This window comes from Anneissia japonica, unplaced genomic scaffold (assembly GCF_011630105.1).
Source record: "Anneissia japonica isolate Jap-2015-1 unplaced genomic scaffold, ASM1163010v1 scaffold287829_len2072220_cov186, whole genome shotgun sequence".
In the NCBI taxonomy this organism is placed as follows: domain Eukaryota; kingdom Metazoa; phylum Echinodermata; class Crinoidea; order Comatulida; family Comatulidae; genus Anneissia; species Anneissia japonica.
In genome coordinates this window covers 1379458-1399457 of record NW_022716075.1, presented here as the reverse complement: position 1 = coordinate 1399457, position 20000 = coordinate 1379458, and the positions used below count along the sequence as shown (strand labels likewise).

The 20000-nt window shown below is 32.2% G+C and overlaps 1 protein-coding gene and 1 non-coding gene across 2 annotated transcripts in view; both read right to left on the bottom strand.

The window, feature by feature from the left end:
* Positions 1-5700, bottom strand: part of LOC117109631 — a 23552-nt gene extending 17852 nt beyond the window's left edge. The window contains exon 1 of the mRNA XM_033252022.1: positions 5156-5700. Coding sequence (XP_033107913.1) covers positions 5156-5317 — 162 coding nt within the window. The 5' untranslated portion in view covers positions 5318-5700. The remainder of the gene's footprint in view (positions 1-5155) is intronic.
* Positions 5701-15998: 10298 nt separating this feature from the next.
* Positions 15999-16071, bottom strand: Trnas-uga. The gene has a single exon. It is a non-coding gene; the product is annotated as a tRNA-Ser (tRNA).
* Between the last annotated feature and the right edge of the window lie 3929 nt (positions 16072-20000).

The following is a 20000-nucleotide window of genomic DNA, read 5'->3' as shown; positions in this document are numbered from 1 at the left end:
ATTTCGTATTATTCTTCCTGAGACAAAACCACATCGGAATATAACGTTATTGTAATGCAACATTGTTAACCTTGTGGGCAACCCTCCGCCGTCTTGAAATTTAATTACTAAAATGAAACCCGAAGCTTTCATTACGTTCCTTGTTCCCTTTTCTTTTTCATATTTAAATTTTAAGTGATTTTTTTTTCTGTAAATTATGTTCAATACATTTTCGTCCACGTGTTGGCGAAGCGTCACAACTTGAGTGTAGCCTCATGCGAAACGCATCCTAACGCACTATATGCCTTTTGAACGTTTTTAATTGAGTTTTCTTTGAATCAAGTTAAGCTTTAATCTATGATTTGCTGTTAACTTACTCCCGGCTGAATGTAGGACAAAGCTGACATTTTAATTATTTTGAGAATAAAATGTCATAGTACAGTTCCTCCAAACTGTCCCTTTACTAAAGACAAATAATATATAAAGAATTAAATATTTCTCAAAAAGTTTTTCCGCTAAAACATCTCGCCTTGGCAGGCACGCAAGATCTTTAATTGATCAGGTAAAATAATATTAAAGGCCTATTTAGTGAATATAACGGTCAATATTGAAACTGCCTACTCAACCAGATCTAGAGCAAGATACAGAAAAACCTCCTATTTTTAAAGCATTTTCTGATACCGTTTGAATTTCATTGTACAAAATATCGATAAAAATATGAAAATGAATTATAGTTATCACAAAATAAATAACTATTGTAATTCAAAGTAGTCCTATTTTATAAATGACTCGAAAACTAATGTAATTCTCCAAAAGGCACATTAGTTTATTTATGGTACAAGATGCAATATATGCCGAACTTGGTTACATATGTATAATAATATGTTTATAAGAGATTAAACATCTAAGGTTGTTATGCGCATAACATAACTAAATTTAATATGTTAGGACAAGAGCAAAACATCTTAATCCTCTCAGTACCTATTAATATTGTTCCCAAATACTTTACAGAATCAACGCATTGAATTAGATAAAAAATAGATTTATCATCATTAATCAGCAAGTTATAATTATGTTATTCTGATTTTATGGTAATAAATTTAATTACTAACATTCATAAACAACCAAAATATTTTTAAACATAATGAGTGACTTAAAAATGAGCTCAAAGGTCAACGTGGTAGGTTTCCGGTCATCGTTTGTAGATATTTTCTGTTAAAATGAATTAAAAAAAACGCATACTTTTAAGTAGTTTGAGATTTATAAACTGCGCCTATTAATGTAAAATAACAATTTGAACTTCCATAAAATTTTGACTGGTAATATGCATCACGCAAATGGTCAAAAGTTGATAATATCCAGACAAGGAAGCCATTATATCCATATTATGCATAGTTTACTAGATGGTAATCGTAAAACCTAGCTCTCTCTTTCATTTGGCAAAAGTTTGGCTGACGCAGCCCATTGTTTGACGTCCAGAATTTTCAAACTATACAATAGGCCTATACCATTTATATTATTTATATTAAATTCCTTTACATTGTTTCATTAGCTCTGGTACTGTATTACAGGATTTGTTGATTTTAATACTTTTATATTGTTTTTATCTATAATTTAGTTTCTGGTTTAATTTTCGTCTTTTCCTAACATTAAAACAAATTCTATTTACAGCCATTAGTCATACTATACTAGGCTTTTATATCCAATCTGTAGCGGTATGTTTCCGTTGTTGATTTCGAAAAAGACAAGCGATTAAAATTGTGTGTGTACAAAAACAACTTCTTTTTTTTTTCTCAAGCCGGGACAATAATAATTACAGGCTCTACATCTTAATGCATGTTACTTAATGAACTAAGATGTTATTAAGGAGGTCTCTAATTATTTGCCGGTGAAGTCGTTTGTGAGTAGTGAAATTGGTTTCTTTTTTCTTAATCGACAATGCAACAAAGTAGCATCATTTTTTAGTTTGTTGTTGGATATGCGCTTGTAGATTTATATAAAGCTAAAACTATAAATACATAAATACCGAATACATAACTTGTATTGGTATTGTTAAAGCAAAAGCACTGTACAAGAAATTACTGTACTTCATTGTTGGCAAAACTATATAAAAATCACAACAGTTAACAGTACATATATATAATAGACGGTATATAGAAAAGCAACAAAACAATAATGTTAAGTATAAGGTTTAGAAAATGCTGCATTGAAGGTTAGTTTATTTTTAAAATGGCGTAGTGACACTACAGTTAGAAACGTAAGAAGTTCATAAAAAGATATAACTCTACACCTGTATTTACGCGATTATATGTGAAAAATGCTGATAATACTGTACATTTGAAACGGATTAAAGAATTAACAGGGATTACATTGGACGGCTATACTAATCGTCTTTATAGACAATTAGCAATAAACCAAGAAAGTGGTTTCTATTTAAAGAGCCTGTGCAATTGAAATACACTACCCCTTCATGCAAGTGAATATAATTTTATAATAACCAACGTATGTATCACGCGTGAAATTCACTTAACATTAGAGATCTTTGTCTTGTTAATTGCTAGCAATGTTGATGTAATCAATACATTCATTCATACCATTTGAATACACACGGCGGCAGTGACGTACACGTCTATTAATTTATCCTGTTAAATAGTTATTTAATTCAGTTTGTACTTAACTCCGATATCCTTGTTTAAAATACCTCACACTACGTCTAAATATGGTGTTATATAACTATTTATCCTCAGCATATCATGCTGATTCTGTTATGCCTAAAATAATCTTATAATTTGTCACCATATATGCAATATAGAGAAAATTGTTTCCGGTTAACAAGCCCTCCCATACTATTTTGTTATTTATTGGTATCTGAGGTTAACACAGTATATCATCATCATCATTTTCGACATTGTTATTACTATTATTGATTCAAACAATACATGCATCCGTAATAACGTTAATATTACTTTTAGGCAAATCAAATTTGCACACGACGTTTGATCTTTAAATAGCCTTAAAAAGTTGTTTTCCGTTAACAAGCCTTCCTCTACTATTTTGTTATTTTTTGTTAACTGAGATTCAAACCGTATATCATCATCATTATCATCATCTATTATCATCATCCTTATCAACATCGTAATTATCAATAGTATTGATTCAAAAAAATACAAGTATCAATAATAGCGTTAATATTATTTTTAGGCAAATCAAATTTGCACACGCGTCAGATCTTTAGAAAGCTTGAGGAGGTTTTGTTTTTTCCTGTATTTTTATGTTTACATTATATAAATTAATTTAGCAAGCTATTTATTATACCACAAGCTGTGGTAAAAACAAGTTCAAATTACATAGTCATTTTAAACGAGTGAAGTGATATGATGTATACTGAATTTTAAAAAAAATTAAAATTAGGGTTGACTTTGACATTGACTTTCTAGACAGGGCTTTTTTCTTTGTAAGGTATTTCTCCCTAGAATTGGAACATTCCGAAGAACATTTTCAGCTCAATGTAAGCTCTATGTCAACATTGGTTCACTGATTCCAATGACTGATCCAAGGAAAATTATAATTATTTATGTAAAGTCCTAAAACAATTAAAAACAACAGTTATATGAAACGTTTAACGAATGTTTGATTCGTATACAATACGATCCATATGACAATGTAGGTTTACACAGTGTTTTATTTGTTGGCAAGTTATTTCTAAAATGTGTAGGTATTTCCCCTTGATAATTGTTTAAAATTGGCTTTAAAAGTGTTAAGATTTAGGCCTGTTTGTTTTAATTCAGTATACATCATATCACTTCACCCGTTTAAAATGACTATGTAACTTGAACATATATTTATATTTCTCATAGGTTCAGGAATAATAGATTTATAAAATGTTTAATTAATTTTTAATTCAGTAGGCCTAACTTATGTTTGATTATTTATTTATTTTTCAATAGCTTTTTTTCTTTAGGGTAAAATCAGTTTTTACACTGCTTTTAGAATGTTGGGTGAAAAATGTATATTTTAGCATGTAAAAGGAACTGCGTGGTCAGTCAAACCTTAATAGATACGGATTAAAAAGTAAGGAAAATTGAAAGTGAAACATGCCGTGTGCGTTGCTCATCAATAGAGTGGTCAATTGGATCATAGAGTTGATTAGCAAGATATCAGCTGCTTCTTCCGTCAGACCAACGCAGGTCCTAACACGGTAAGGCATCACCTAACACTCACAAGCAAAATAATGATAGCTTCGTGTAACTTGATAATACTGCTGGTTAACTATTCAAACATGCTTAAAAACTTGGTAAGCTTAAGTGTTATGTTAGTTATTCCACCATTTAATCGATATGATTATAACACAAACACACACACATCACACACACTCATATCTGCCAATACTAGTTGCAATCTCCAATAACAGCATTCTCAACAATCGTATTACATCAAACTGAGCGGTGATATTTTTAGTGGCTGGCTTTTCATTAACCGATTAAATTCGTAATTGTTTTTCTATTACTCTAACAATTAAAATATTAAACTTGATAGATGTATTATGTATTGACGTACGCCATCGTAGTAAAATACATGTATAATAACAACTGCCATTTGTTTTTTCTCCCATTACCGTGTACAATCCAATAAGAAATTAGTGCCATGCGATGTGTGTTCTGCTATACTTAAGGTTAAATCATGGTTATGACATCGTTCCGCACATTTAAGATGCAAGACGCCTCTAAGAACAGCCGAAAACAATATGACCACCCACACATAAGAAGGCCTAAGTTATAGATTTATCAATATAGGTACAAGTAACATGGTTTATAACTTGCTTAAAGTACCGCAAATTAAAGTGCGTATTCTTTATAAACCTTTCGTTGTAGACATGTTTAAGCAATGCTGTATTTATTACGGTTTCAAGCAACTTTAAAAAAAATGACATACATAGAAAAGATATAGTAGGGCTATGTTGTATCTTGCACATTGCGCTAATAACAAAAAGATGCTAATAATAAGATTTTTTTTTAATTTTCTGCTTTATCTAATTTTACGTTATGATAATAATAATTTTGTTTCAGACCAGTTGTATACAGTAATAAGCCAAACAATTCGGCATAGAAGGATTATTAAAAATATAATGACCTATACTTTTGTCAATATTTATTTAAAATCAAAAGCGTCCACTTACCTGTTTTGTTATTAAGCTAACCTGTCTATTCCAATCTGAGCTTGCGTCAACTAAATACTCTTCCGGCTCAGATGAGGGATTTCGTAAAAGAAACGCTTCATAAGAGTTAAAGAAACAAACTAGTAGAATACAAAGAGAAAGAAATAATGACGACCCGTTCATCGTGCTGTCGTTCGAGCGTCAAACAACCAATTATACTGTCACAACAATTTGTCGAACTGCTAGCTGAGAACTGCTACCAAAGATTCCACAGAAACTGCTTTGCAGTTATAGGCACACCGTCATATTTACATAAACACTAGTAACTATATATTCCCATTACTTTTCGATCGCAAATCGAATAATGTGTGTATATTGTGACGAGCTGGTCGATCAGTGACGAAAAAAAAAACCGGACAAGTGGAGTTAGGCTGGAGGTGAGAGTAGTTAGCAATGAGACACGAATATGTATTGATTGAGACAACGTATTGATGATGAATGAGAGGAGGCGTGCGAAAAATCCACTTGTAAACAATAGTCTATTTCGTTGGAAGTACGGAATGCAATCAGCTTCACTGACTCCAGTAACCGTCTATTTAAATGCAGGAATCAATTAGCTTCCATAGGCCAACCCATTTAACACGTGAACATATTTGTCATAGTAACATGGTCAGCATCGTCACAGTTATGAGGTGGCAATATGTAAGGTAGGGATGACGTACGCATCGAAATACAAAGCTTGATTCATTCAATTTTGAACATTTTAAGGTTAGGTATCATATAACTTCCGCCAGTGTGTTAGTTTTAAGTGCAAATAATACGTTTACGCGCACGTCGCATTCGCACATCACTCACACGCCTACGCATGTTTAGTGTACACGCATAGCAACATACGATATATATATATATATAGCCTATATATATTATATAGCCTTTATATATATATAACCTATATAGGCCTATGATATAATATATTATATATATTTGTATATATATAGGCCTGCATATAAATATATAGGCCTATGCTATACTGTATTAATATTGTAAGCATCTATCTTGTTCCAGCATTATCACAAAACTCTGTGCTGAGAAAATACTTTATGCTGCTAGCCAACTTCGATGATGATACAATCTTTATTATTAAACTATTTGTAGCACTATTTATACATTTTTATACAAACAGTGAAAATAAATCTCCCTTTATAGACTAAAAGCATTACCACAAAACTCTGTGCTAAGCAAATACTTATGTTGATGATAGTCAAGTTTGATAATGATACAATATTTATTATTAAACTATTTTAGCACTTTTTTTAAATCTTAAAACAGATACCGTAGCGAAAGAAATCTCCACTTACTTGTGAAAATATTAAAAAGAATAAAAATACACACAAGGTCGGAAAACACAACACAATAGACTACATTTAATAGTACAATTATAAAGCATTTATATCACACACACAAAACAATAATTAAAAAAAAAATGAAATCATTTATCAAAAGAAAAAATATTTTACGAGAATTATAAATAAGATAACAATTGAATAATATCAAAATAAACATATAAAAGTATACGGTAATTAAAAAGAGAAAAAAAAATAATAGACCTATATATTTCTTAGGGTAATTGGAGACAAATTATTCTGTAAAACAAAACAAACTGTTATACTGTGTTGGTAAACAAGTAAATAAATTGCAAATTCTTAACTTTACAAAAAGAAAAACAAACACTGTAATATAACGGAGGCATTAAGTATGGAAATTAATATAAAATTAGGAAACTAAATTACAGTTATAAAAATATCATTTGTTAAGAAACATAAAGCCAGTGTAATGTCTTCTGTGATTGTTAAGCACACTCATAGACTCATTCATTACATTTTTTAATAATACATTAATTGCTTTATCTTTTTATCAATAGTATAGGCATATATGTGTTTCCCATTTGCCTATTAATACCTAATTACATGACAATCATACACCTGTCTCTTATACACATCTATATATATATATATATATATATATATATATATATTGTTTTATGATCTCTTTCAATTACAATTACTGTAGCACTTCCACAACCAATGCCAGCACCATTATCATTATAATTATCACTACCATTACTTTATCATTATCATTAAAAATACCAATAACATTACTATTGTCATCATCATAAGTGATACAAATCACAGTTTAAATTAAGGATGTAATGATCGTATTGACCATATATGTAGCTTTCATTGTAGTTATTGTTTTACAATCCTCATTATTATTATTATTATTATTATTATTATCATTATTATAAGTATCATTATTATCTAAAATTATAACAAAAATAGTATTCATAGATACAATAACTACTTTAATAAACTAAAAAAATATTTATATCTTCAAACATATTTTATTTATTTATTTATTCATTTATTTATTGCACATTCAACAGTGTATACACCAATTACAGGATGGAAATATACAAGATATAAAACTTACACAATATCAGTAAAAAAATATTTAAAAATACAATAGATATTGTATTGTTTAACCGACTCGAATGCAATAGACTTAAACTTAGAAAAACTATCAAATATCAAATTCAGGATTATCACAAACACAATTATTAATTAAGGGATTGCAGTCTACAAAAAATACCATTTTTACAAACATTAACACGTGAAAATTGTACATTTAAAATAGGTTTAGAACGAAGTCTACGAACAGGGACATTAAGAAAGAAATTAGAAACAAATATTACAGGTAAATATAGAATTAAAACACTTATAATTATTATGAAAAAAAGTAGACATGAGTATAAAATTGATAAGAAACATTTAAGAAATAGACAAAAAAAAAACATATTTCAGTATTTACCCTAAAATATAAATCAACTTCTTTTTATTACAACACTAATATAATTAACTTCACGAGAACATCAATTTAATGCACTGCTTATATGACAATCAATATAGCTATACTATTCACCATTATTCATTTCAAAACTCTGATAGATATCGCTGCCAAATCGTGCAGACAATATGATTGACAGTTGTGACAATAGTTTGTTTAAAGGTCCGTGGATTGAGTCACGAGTTCAGGGCATTTAGCAATTTTTATAGAGATTGCAGCATGAGTAGATTTCCCGTACGAATAAAATCGAAATGGTTCTGGGTTTGGGCTCAATATAAACAGCAAATCAATTTACGTATTGCATCTACTTGAGGTTGAAGTATTCTAATGCATTATAGGTTAAATTTCCTGTTTTCATACGAATTAAACATAGTAAAAATAATATTTTACACGTCAGTATTATAAACTTATAATACTATTCAGTAACGTATACAGCCAAAATACTTCCGTTGGTATGTCGTGTGTCTGTCCATCTATGTGTCTTATCTGTATATATTTTTATTTGTCTATCTTGGAAGTACACATGGAAGAAAAGATTCGAAAAACCACCAACCAAAATTACATCATATAAAAATCAGAAAGCATGGTTTTGCATTAAATGCAAATGAAATGTGTTCACTGATTAGACAAATTGGAGATGTGATAGCAAACTTGTTTTGATCAGAGGAACCCAGCAGGTAAAAAAAAGTTAAGATATTTTTGTGACTAAACAATTATAATTGTGTGTGATTAAAATTTTAATTTTGGTTTAAAATACTTATCCCTACATTTGTGAATAGTTCTTTGCTTCATATTCTTAGAATACCATGTACAGCAATAAGACGGAGAACAGGTGTGAATGATGTCATGTCAGAAGTGGTAAAAAAGAAGTGGAGATGTGCAGGTCATGTGATCAGAACTACAGATAACAGATGGACAGAAACAGAGGTGGAGAAATGACTTGAAAAATACAGGAAATATTGGTTTAAAGAAACATCAGGCAGAAAGTGGCGGAGGAGTTTAGAGGAGAGGTATGATCAACGGTGGACTGAGGAACCCTGAAACTAAACTAAATTTTCTATGCACTCACTATTCAATATGACCAACAGTAGGCTACGCACACCTATCATGTGCTATTTTCATGGACTGTGATTTTTTTTTTAGTAGATTTTAGTCTGGGTCAATCATTGAAACAAAAAAGCCATGTTATGTAATCATTGACTTCAAGCCAGCTTTTATCCATCTGTCCATGATTAAATGTAATCATTCTAAAATAGGCTCAATTGGTTACGATGCAGCTCGAGTGTATACGTACGTTCGCGCAACTAGCTGACGTGAGCCACCTTGTCGCAAGGCTTAAAAGTTAAATTTACGACAGATGAAGGGAAGGGGACTTGATTGTTTATATGCAATATTTCTCAATAATGGCTCTTTTATTGTGACATCTGATAATCTCTTTTTATTGCTTTGTATTTTTTGACTGTTAGAAACAATTGCGCACAGTAGAAGTGCAAGGTTCAATTACTAATGCCCTAATTTAAATGTTTCATTCTGTTAAACGCAAGAAACAACGCACATATACACCAATTTAACACCCGCACACACGCCCAACGCATAAACCTAAACTGTATCCTAATACAAATACTGTAATATGAGACCAATAAGTTTGTAGATGAAGTATGTTAGTTTTCACCTCGAAACATAATTTTAGATTATGTCACTTCCGATGTTATTGTCACTAAACAAATTTTTAACAAATTTAATCTTTGCTAGCATTTATATAAGTTTACAAAAACAATGAAATTGAAAGCGGCTTAGGGTAGTGTTTTTCAATCAGGTTCGAAGCCATTCTCTGCCGGTATTACGCAAAATTAGGTTTCATTGCAAATATAGTTTTTACGTGTTATTTAGCGTGTGGTATTTGTTACATTTCTCATTGAAACATACTCTCAATCCCATTGATGCCTACATACATACGGAACGTATATATACGTACAATGTATAAATGCATATTATAAAGTGTAAATAGTCCACTTATCGTTTGGAGAGGTCATGAAATTGCATATCTAGCTTTTTTGATCAAAATAAACATTCAATAATCCACTGTACCATTTACGGTAGCATTCTGAATCTTGAATAGAGGGCGGTAACGATTTTCTCGTGTTCAATACCTATCTAAAAATATTTTCAAACAATAGGGCATAATTACATGACCTTATTACATGTAGGCCTATGCAAACATTCATAACCAACAGGTGTTCGGAAATTCAAAGTTTTCTTGAACTTTCTACGAATTTGATGAGGTCAGAGTTACAAACGTACGGACGAACACATCCAGGCCATTGCAATTTTATTTTATTTCATTCAGGTATAAGAACATAAAGTCATTCAGCAGTGCAAGACTGAAACGACTGAATTTACAATATACGAATGACACACAAAAATTCAAATATTATCTTAAAAAGAAAAAAGAACGAAACTTGTGAAACATCACAAGCGTGTGCGCTTAAGCTTGTAGAATTGAGCCATTTTTTTAAAGACTCTATTTCTTACTTTTTTGCCTAAATAATGAATATTAAATTAACTCAAGGAAAACAGACCTTACCAAAACAAATTAGAACATAAATATTAAATTACATACTCTGAGAAAAAAAAGTGTGCTTTAGGGGTTCTTCAGCTGTCCTGTATATGGAGCCTTTAAAGGTTAGAAAATGACGCAGAATAGGTTCGTTAAAGTGTTTTTAACCCTTTGAAATAAAGACCTTTTTACACGAGGGTTCCATTATAAAAGACAGCCTAAAACATCTGAAGAACCCTTTTTTCTAAGAGTGCAGTTGTGGGGAGGATCAAACGATTACGTAAAATCCAACTGTGCCATTCAGCCACGGCACCCGCTCGTATTTATTATAATGCTAGTAGCACAGCCTTAATTTTAGAATGCTATTGTGCGGATCGTTTTATTATACCCATGCCTAGGCCCTAGTAGACCTATGGCACTGATTGTTTGGCGCTCCATCTAGTTGCAAATAGGCCTATACCTCGATGGACAATAAACAATAGAGGACCGTGTAGCGCAAGAATACATTGTGAATATAGTGAATGACGAAATATAATACATTTTACATGGGCAGCTACCTGAGACATTTTAATGTAAAATCCAATATATAATATAAAATAAGCCAATTGCTACTTTTTAACTTTATCGCCAGGGAGACCATAAACAAAAAAAAATCTGTGTTTGCTATGCGGGTTTACAAGCTTTTACAATGTTGATGTCAACTAACAATAAAAGGTCACTCTATAATTTTGACGAGATAATAAATTGTGGCATTGAGTCCTTAGCTGATTAATTTTAATATCGATGTTGATATGTTCTTGTATCCCATAATCCTGAAGAGAGAAACGTTGATTTTTGTTTTGCCATAAAAATTCACTTAATTAAATCCTCAATAACATCATTAACAATGTAATCGCATTATTGCGACAATAATTTCAGATACATGACCATTTTTTTTTTCTCTTTTGTGGGGATTTCACCCACCTTTATTTCTTTCTCTTTTTGTTATTTTTTACATTTTTTTTTGTCATCAACGACATAAAAAATATCAAGAATCAAGGAAATTAAAATTAAATTGCACAGGATATGGGGGTCAGTCCACCATATTATGGTTGTAGCATTTCTCAAAGCCAGAACACATGCCCATCGTTCCAAAATATTATATAAAGTGCAAAAAAGTAGCCACAAAACAAAAACAAACAAATTAGGGGGCTTGAAACCAGAGTGCCCAATTGAAATACCTTTTTCAAGAAAATGTTTATCCTATTTTTGGCTGTTACATTCGTTCTACAGATTTTAAATATTAGAGCCTATTGGGGTATACAACGCATTAAAATGTAATGCATCCAACACCATCTATCTAGGAATAAGCAGACAGCAGCCATGCACATTGCGCAAACTGCTTCGCTCCAGGCCAATTTCATTTTATATAACTCATATCCTATGTAATCAGTGGCACCATTGAAGAAGGAAAAAATTAATAACAAAGATAAACGTGGGCATTGAAGCACTCTTTCCTAGTTCAGTTTACATCAGGAGTTGGTAGCTTGTATAGTTTGTAAAATCCTTTTTTATACGTATAATTCATGTACTTCACAGTGACTATTATTTTTGAGAGGCCGGCATGCTAGTAGATTAATTTTAGATTACGAGATTATTGAAACTGAAATGACGCAATTTGAAGTACGTGACGATAGAAACCGGAGATTTCTCTAGGTTGGTTAAAATAATTCAGGTTAGGTTCAATCGAATAAAATAATGTATTGTTATAACACGTCGAGATTCACAGTTACTTGTAATATAATTTATAGTAAATCCCATTTAGTTGTATTCAATTTGGTTAGTTACGGTAAACTACGGTATTGGGTGAAGGTTTTAATCGGGTTTTCTATATTCAAATGTTAACGGTATACAAATTTGACTCTCTGTGTACTTTGCATGTGTTAATTTAAATAGTTATAGTGTGGAATATAAAAAAAAAAACCATACAAAAACTAAATGTGTTACGGTTGTGTAATTTTACGGGCCAAACTGTTACTGCATGCTTGTTTTGTAGGGGCCAAAAACTAATACAATATTGAGCTTGAGAACAAACAAAACAAAACACATTTTTTGGCAAAACTTGATCCAAGTTATTTTTAATGTGCAGTGTAATTCTCAAGAAGCGAATTCATTATAGTCAAGCAAACCAAATGGTATTCTTAGAACTCAAAGAAATGTATGATTTTATGGCGCTTTGTTTATCTTAGAGACCCAGTATTAGTGTGCTGATCAACGTTTTGAAGAGCGAAATAATAAAAAGTCATAGAATGTGATGCTGCTTTGCTTTCTCAGTTTCATTTCAAAGAGCTTGCTCATTCAAATCATCAGTTAAATATCGAAAATACGAAATTCAATACATCTGAGTCGCTTGATTTATAAGGTATCAATCGTTTTCAATTTAGTAAATGGTATTTTGTAAGAGCAAATTTTAAGTGCTATCGTTTATTTCCTATTTGCAGGTGCAAAAAAGGCAAATAACATTTTATATTGACTCTTTGTTGTGGCAAGTCAATGGTACCATAAAAATAATAATAATAATAATAATAATAATATAATAATAAATAATAAAATAATAATAATAATAAAATAATAATAATAATAATTATTATTATTATTATTAAAAAACGATTACAAGATAACATCAAACTGAATAAGAACTACTAAAACTTCAACCTAACTCAAGCAGGTTAAATTATTTCTGTCCGCCTCTCACCAATGAACAGTTCGAATATTACCCGTCCAAACTATATAGTACTGTAGTTAACTTTACTCCTCATTTCCTAAAACAATACAAAATATTAAGTAGGCCTACCCTTCTTTCCTCTTCTACCTAAACAAGATACAATAAGAAATTACTATAGTAGTAACAAGGAGACAATTAATTGATTAATTACATTACATTAATTAAGGCATTACGTCCAAAATAAACTGCTGTATTTACAGTAAATCCTTTGTGGTGAGAATGAATAAGTATCTAAATGTAGAGAATAATAAAAAAAAATAGTAATAGGTTTAAATATACATATAAACAAATAGGTAAATAATAGCAACAGTGCTCATTTAATTATTAATGTTATACTTAAAAATGTTCAGTGATTGATTTATAGTAAGGGGCGGATCATACATATTTTTCCTATGGGAGTCCACATCCAAATGAAAATGGAGCTCTCTGTTGATTGATACAATTATGACATCATATGCTCATATTTGAGCACTTTCATTATATTTTCCTATTTGTTTATCTTATTTTTCTGCCACCAGGAAGGTCATTGGTTGCCAACTTCTCCACTGTCATCTCTCCCCATGCCATTGATGGCTTAGTAGGCGTATAACATAGAGTATGGCAATCCAAGGTCCTTCCAAATCCTGAACATCGTCTAGGAATTTGTCAATCAATTGTTTTTTGTCCAATTCCAAATAGTTAGCTTAGCCCCTAGAGACCCGCGGCAGCCACACATTGCAGGGCCAGTAACCAGACATATAGCGGATACATTGTCCCTTATCCCGCCTAAGTCTCATGCGAGGGTTATTCGAAAAGCATAATAAAATATCTCAGACGGTCTACATCTTGACTGCATGCGACCACTGCCTGTATTAAGATATGTACTACCAGTCATGAAAGAAAAATATAAATCATGTTTTTTTTTTTTAAATTACAATTAAAATTTTTAATATGAAAAATATAATCCCTGTAAATAATTTGACAGTTAAGTTTAAAAAATATTGTTTTCATAGACCTTTAAATTGGCTGGTAATCAAGGATAGTCGTATTAAAACGTCTGTAAGTCAGAAAAACAAATATTTTGTGTTCTTTTCTTTTCTATCTGTTTCCAGTTCAATTCAATCAATTTCTTGTATTACTACGATAGCCAACATGGCCCTATATCCGCTTTCTCACTAGTTCACAATATACAACACTCAAAACGGGTGGCGCAGCGTGTAAGGCGTTGGACTTTCAATCGGAAGGTTGGCTGTAGGTTCGAGACGGATGCTCGTGACATTGCTTGTGTCCTTAGGCAAGACATTTTTCTGCAATTTGCCTCTCTTCACCCAGGAGTATAAATGGGTACCTGGTAGGTGAATGATTCGGAATGAAATTAGTAGTGAAGATTACGCGCATAACTAGGAATACTCCTCAGGGAGGGGAAGAGGTTACACATTGTGTATGATGGATTCTGTATCCAATGACCAGGGAAAAGGTTCCTTGAGCAGTTTTCTGGATATTTGCGCTATATAAATCCTATTAAATAAAATAATTAAAAAAGAAACACAACACAAAAAGTCGAGGTGCATTTTGAAAGTGGAGGAGCAAATCTAAGATAGTCAAGAGAAATTGAATATGTGAGGTTCAGAGAGCATGGAAGGAAAGATGAAGTAAAACGAGAAATTCTGACATGTGAGAGGTCGGAATGCAGTCCCTAGAGTAGCGAAAAGATGTAGAACAATGGCGGCGGGATGGAAGTGAAGGGTTAAGAGGGCGAGTTTCCATTTGGACAAGTTTTCTAAGGTTAAAACTTACGTTGTGAATACCAAATAATTCTACACTAGGCTCTTTACACTAGGAGCAAGGAAGGGGACTTAGTGCTGGCACCAATTTTAAACGGGGAATGAGTGGATGCTTCAATACTAAATACTGTACACTATAGGCCAGCACTGCATTACAGCACTGCACTAGGGACAGGTAAAAAAGCTGTGGGTGCCTTTCAACAAAACAATGTACACTAAATGCAGAATGCTTCAGTTGTTAGCCACTATGACTTTGGGTTTTTGGCACCAAGAAACCATTTTTAGTTTTGTTTCTCTCAGGCTTCAAAGTGCTGATTCTTCTGCTTCTGGATAGTTTTTAGGATATATACTGGCTTAGTCTTTCGAATTTTCCGCGGTTTATATTCTCATACTAAAAAAGGGCAAAAAAAAACTAAATACAATTTTTTAAATAAATATGAAATTAACACGTTCAAGTGATGAAGTAAGACGGCGGTTAAAAATGCCATCAAACAAACTGCGAACGGTTCTAGGCCAGATGGTCGAAATCCAGATTACCGAATGCCAGATTGCCGAGACTACTTTTGTCGTATTCCAATTTGCCGAGTACCAATTTGCCGACTCAAAAACAATGAATCACAGTTGGCCGAAATCCAGTTTGCCGAACCCAGTTTGCCGAAAATCAGTTAAAAGCAATGAAACATTAACAGCAGCATAAAGTTCACGATGGAGTTTCACAAAAAATTGAGATATTTTTTTTTTATATATATATATATATATATATATATCATCAAAGAAAGGTAAATACAGTGTTCGAATAAAGGACTTAATAAATAAGCATAGCTCTCAACGAATGTAGTCCTGTAAATAAATGAATAAAGAAATTGTGTAATAACATGCCTCCGGCGGGACTCGAACCTGCGACCTCTCGCTGTCAAAGCGAGTGTCATAACCACTAGACCACAGAGGCTTCATGGTTGAACAGATTCAAATATCACCAGATACACTCTATTACACAATAGGTACGGCTAGAAACAAATAGGTGCATATAATATAAATCAAGGTAGCCGTTAACAGTGTGTTAACGGCTACCTTGATTTATATTATATGCACCTATTTGTTTGTGACAACAGCTATTTGTCCATATACAGGTTACGATTATGCAAATTCTTATAACTATTTTATATGTACTGTGCAGGTTATGCATAAATTACCTTTATGATCATCCATTTTAAATCTCTATAGCATAACACCTTGTTCATACAGACCTGATGATTGTGTGTAGCACATAAAGCTACCAGTAGTCTCGAATAAAATGGAATGAATTGAGATACACATCTAGATGTGTATAAGAGATAGATTTTTCAGTGGGATTGAGCACTGTTTCACAAAAAATTGAGATATTTTTTTTTTATATATATATATATATATATATATATATATATATATATATGTGTGTGTGTGTGTGTGTATGTGTGTGTATATATATGTGTATGCATATATATATACAGGCATATATATATATATATTATATATAAATATATATAAGAATATTCACTTAATCTTTGTTTAAACAATTAACATTATATTTAAGACAAAGGAACCAACGATCTCATCACATCTTCTAGCCTTAATAGATTTGAAATTGGTGCATAAGATTCAAAAGCCTAAATCACTGATAATATGGTACGGTAAATTAAAGCGGTAAGCAACACTCAGGGAAGCCCTTTTGGTCTTTTGGTTAGTATGGTCCTTAACTAATTTGTTTGTAGTTGTCATACATGCCAAATTTTGATAGTAATAAACCCGATAATTTGGCGCGAAACACCACCGAAGGCCTTGGCCTGTGGGGAGAGGGGAGTTTCCCCATTAAATGGGGGTCCGGGGGGTGTAACTTCCTGGAAGCTTTAGCTATTTATTCAGGCCCATTATAAGGGTAAATCTCATGATTCTAATGATGTGTATTCCAATAATATAATTATTGATGTTAACATCATTTTTCTTGTGTGGTTATGTCTTTATGGGTCAATTTCTCATTTGCTGGCCTTTTTAATACAAGATACAAATTCTGGATTCAATGCTTTTCATAAAAAGCGTTTTCAATGAGCTTAACTTGATACAGATAATTACTGGGCCGGTATTTTAGCAACTGTAAAATTCATGTCTAATTATTAAACGTAAGCTCTGGGTGGGCGTGGGTGTGGGTTTGTTGGTGTATTTATGTATGTATTTGTGTGTGTGTGTGTAGGTGTATGTTTGTATAATACATATATTGCATGTATGTATAGGCATAGAGGAAAAGAATTACGGGAAATGTGCAATTTTCTCCTACTTAAAATAAAACGTATGCTTATGAAATTCAATAATTTTTCTTTTAAATTTGTTTTATATTGTAATAATGTATAAATGCAAAATTGTTTTTGAATTGTGAACGCATATGTAAATATTGGTACAGCATAAGATCACTGTATAATAGGAGAGAAAACGAAAATTGAAAATCATGAAAAAAGAGGACAAATAAAGGTGGGTGATCCCCACGAAAGACAAAAAAAAAAACAAACAAAAAAAAACAAACAAAAAAAAAAACGTAAGCTCTGGTCCAGTTACGTCACTATTCTTTATTCAACAATCTAGTCGTAATTATTATTTACCTTCATTTAAGAGTCAAGGAGAGGCGATGCTCTCGTCGAGAAAAATATTGAAAGATAACGTAAATATTGTTTTTCGTAGTATTTTATTGCAAAAAAAAAATCAGAGAAATTAATATAAACTTACGCCTATGCAATTTTCTTTGTAAACAGGGAGAGCATGTGAAAACACGTGAGAAAAAAAATGGCCAGGAGTCAGGTCACCAAAACGGGAGTGTTGGTATGTAGCCCTATGAGTTGTTAAGTCTGAGTTTACATTCAGTTTCGCCTACATAATTTCCATTATTAGGTCTACAGTTAGTTCAAAATATTATTGTGCTGCGCTACTGTACGGCGGTGACGGCAAAATTCGGCAAATTGGGTTCGGCAAACCGGGTTTCGGCCAACTGGGATTTATGTTTTCGGTGAACTGGATTCGGCAAACTGGGTTTCGGCTAAGTGGCCTAAATTCGGCAAGCCGGATTTTGGCAAACTGGACTTCGACCAACTGGTCGGATACCGCTGGGGGTCCAGTATCATCCACCTATGGTAAGCCTCGGCTCTACTACCGTGCACTGCTAAGGTGGCGACGCCGGTTTAAGTAAGGGAGTTACGATTTCAAAATAAGAAATCTAAAAAGCTACAATAAGTGTGAAATATATATTGCATGTAAGAGGAAGTACTGTACATGGACACCGAACACGGTATAGGGGAGAGGGTTTTGGTAATTAAAGTAGTTGAGGAACTGTAAAAGGTACAAAGAAAGGAGGTGTAGGTGATTCGGTACAAATACATTGTTCACTGGGAGAGGATAATGTAGGTTATTTGGGACAGCTGAGACGGTGCTTTAATTTCAATCCAAATTGTGAAGTTAATAGCAAATAACAATTAGGATAATAAGCCTAATAATAATAATAAAAGAAAAAAATATGTCTCGGTTTCATCACCGAATTAAAAATTAGTTGACATTCTCGTGTCAGGCCTGGGACAATATAAATCTGAGGTCAGGTGTAAGTCTGGTAGGTTTAAGAAACATACACGTTTCAGTAGGTTGACTGCCATAATCAGTGTGGTAATTACAGACAGGCAATCTTATTTATAAGAGAGTAGTGATGACAGTACGTAGTATTATGATGCGAGTCGAACTAAGAGTTGAAAGGACAGGCACTGATGGCCATAATAATGGGTCGAAACACTGAGGGCCGCAAGAAAACTTTTGATGAAAATTTGACTTCCAATTGTGCTTGCAAAATTTTTCATACACTGCTTTTATACCACTTTAGGCTCAGTTTTAATGTCAAAGGTGGTAGGTGTGCGTTTTAATATACTTTTGCGGCCGCAACTAAATTATTGCCTGGCCGCACTTTGCCCAGACAGTTGAACTGAAAAAAGCTAGAGGGCGACATAGAGTTTTCTTTTTAATTCTTAGGAACATAGGATTCCTTTGCTACACTTGTCAAGCCTTTACGAAGAATGTACTTTTAAAAAACGTAGTTTTTATATTTGTGGTAACTTGATTGATGTTGTTGACTTATTTAATACTTGGGTATTACAGTTTGTAATGATATCGGATGGAAGTAACACGTTTCGTTTTCACTAACAAACACAAACATTTTATGGTTTTATAAGACGTGTAGTGAGATAAATTAGGCAGTCATTATTAAGAAGTTGTTCATCGCTCTCGTGCGACCACTTCTTGAATAATATAGAATTTCCGCCTGGTACTGTACATATGAAGAAAAGATTGGTGTATACTACTGAAAAGATGCAGCTACGAATGATAAAAGTATTGTGTTAAGGTCTCATGAGATCAATTATCTATGACCTAGAACAACGACATATTCACCTTAATAATTATGTATTTTACTACAACATCGATTTAAATTACCAAATATTTATATTAAAAATGATCTTGACATGTCAAAGCTCATAATTCAGAGTCTAATACATAATGATGATAATGTTATATTTCTAAGGCTATATAACATTCTAATGCACTATGTTGTACCGACAATTATTTTTACTCGTCTTTTTTGACGAATCACCACGTAGTACTAAAGACAATCTGGCAATTAGCTTTAGCATTTCCATTGAAGTTGTCAAGCCGTTTTTTCCAGAAACTAGTTCTACTTCTAATTAGGCCAAGTAAAAAAAAAAACATGTTTCGCGTCCCCGCCCGCATCGTTTTTTTCGCCCGCCTTGATTTTTTTTTAATTTTTTATTTTTGGAAAATTCATGAAAATAAAGAAAAAATATATCGAAAATTTAGAAT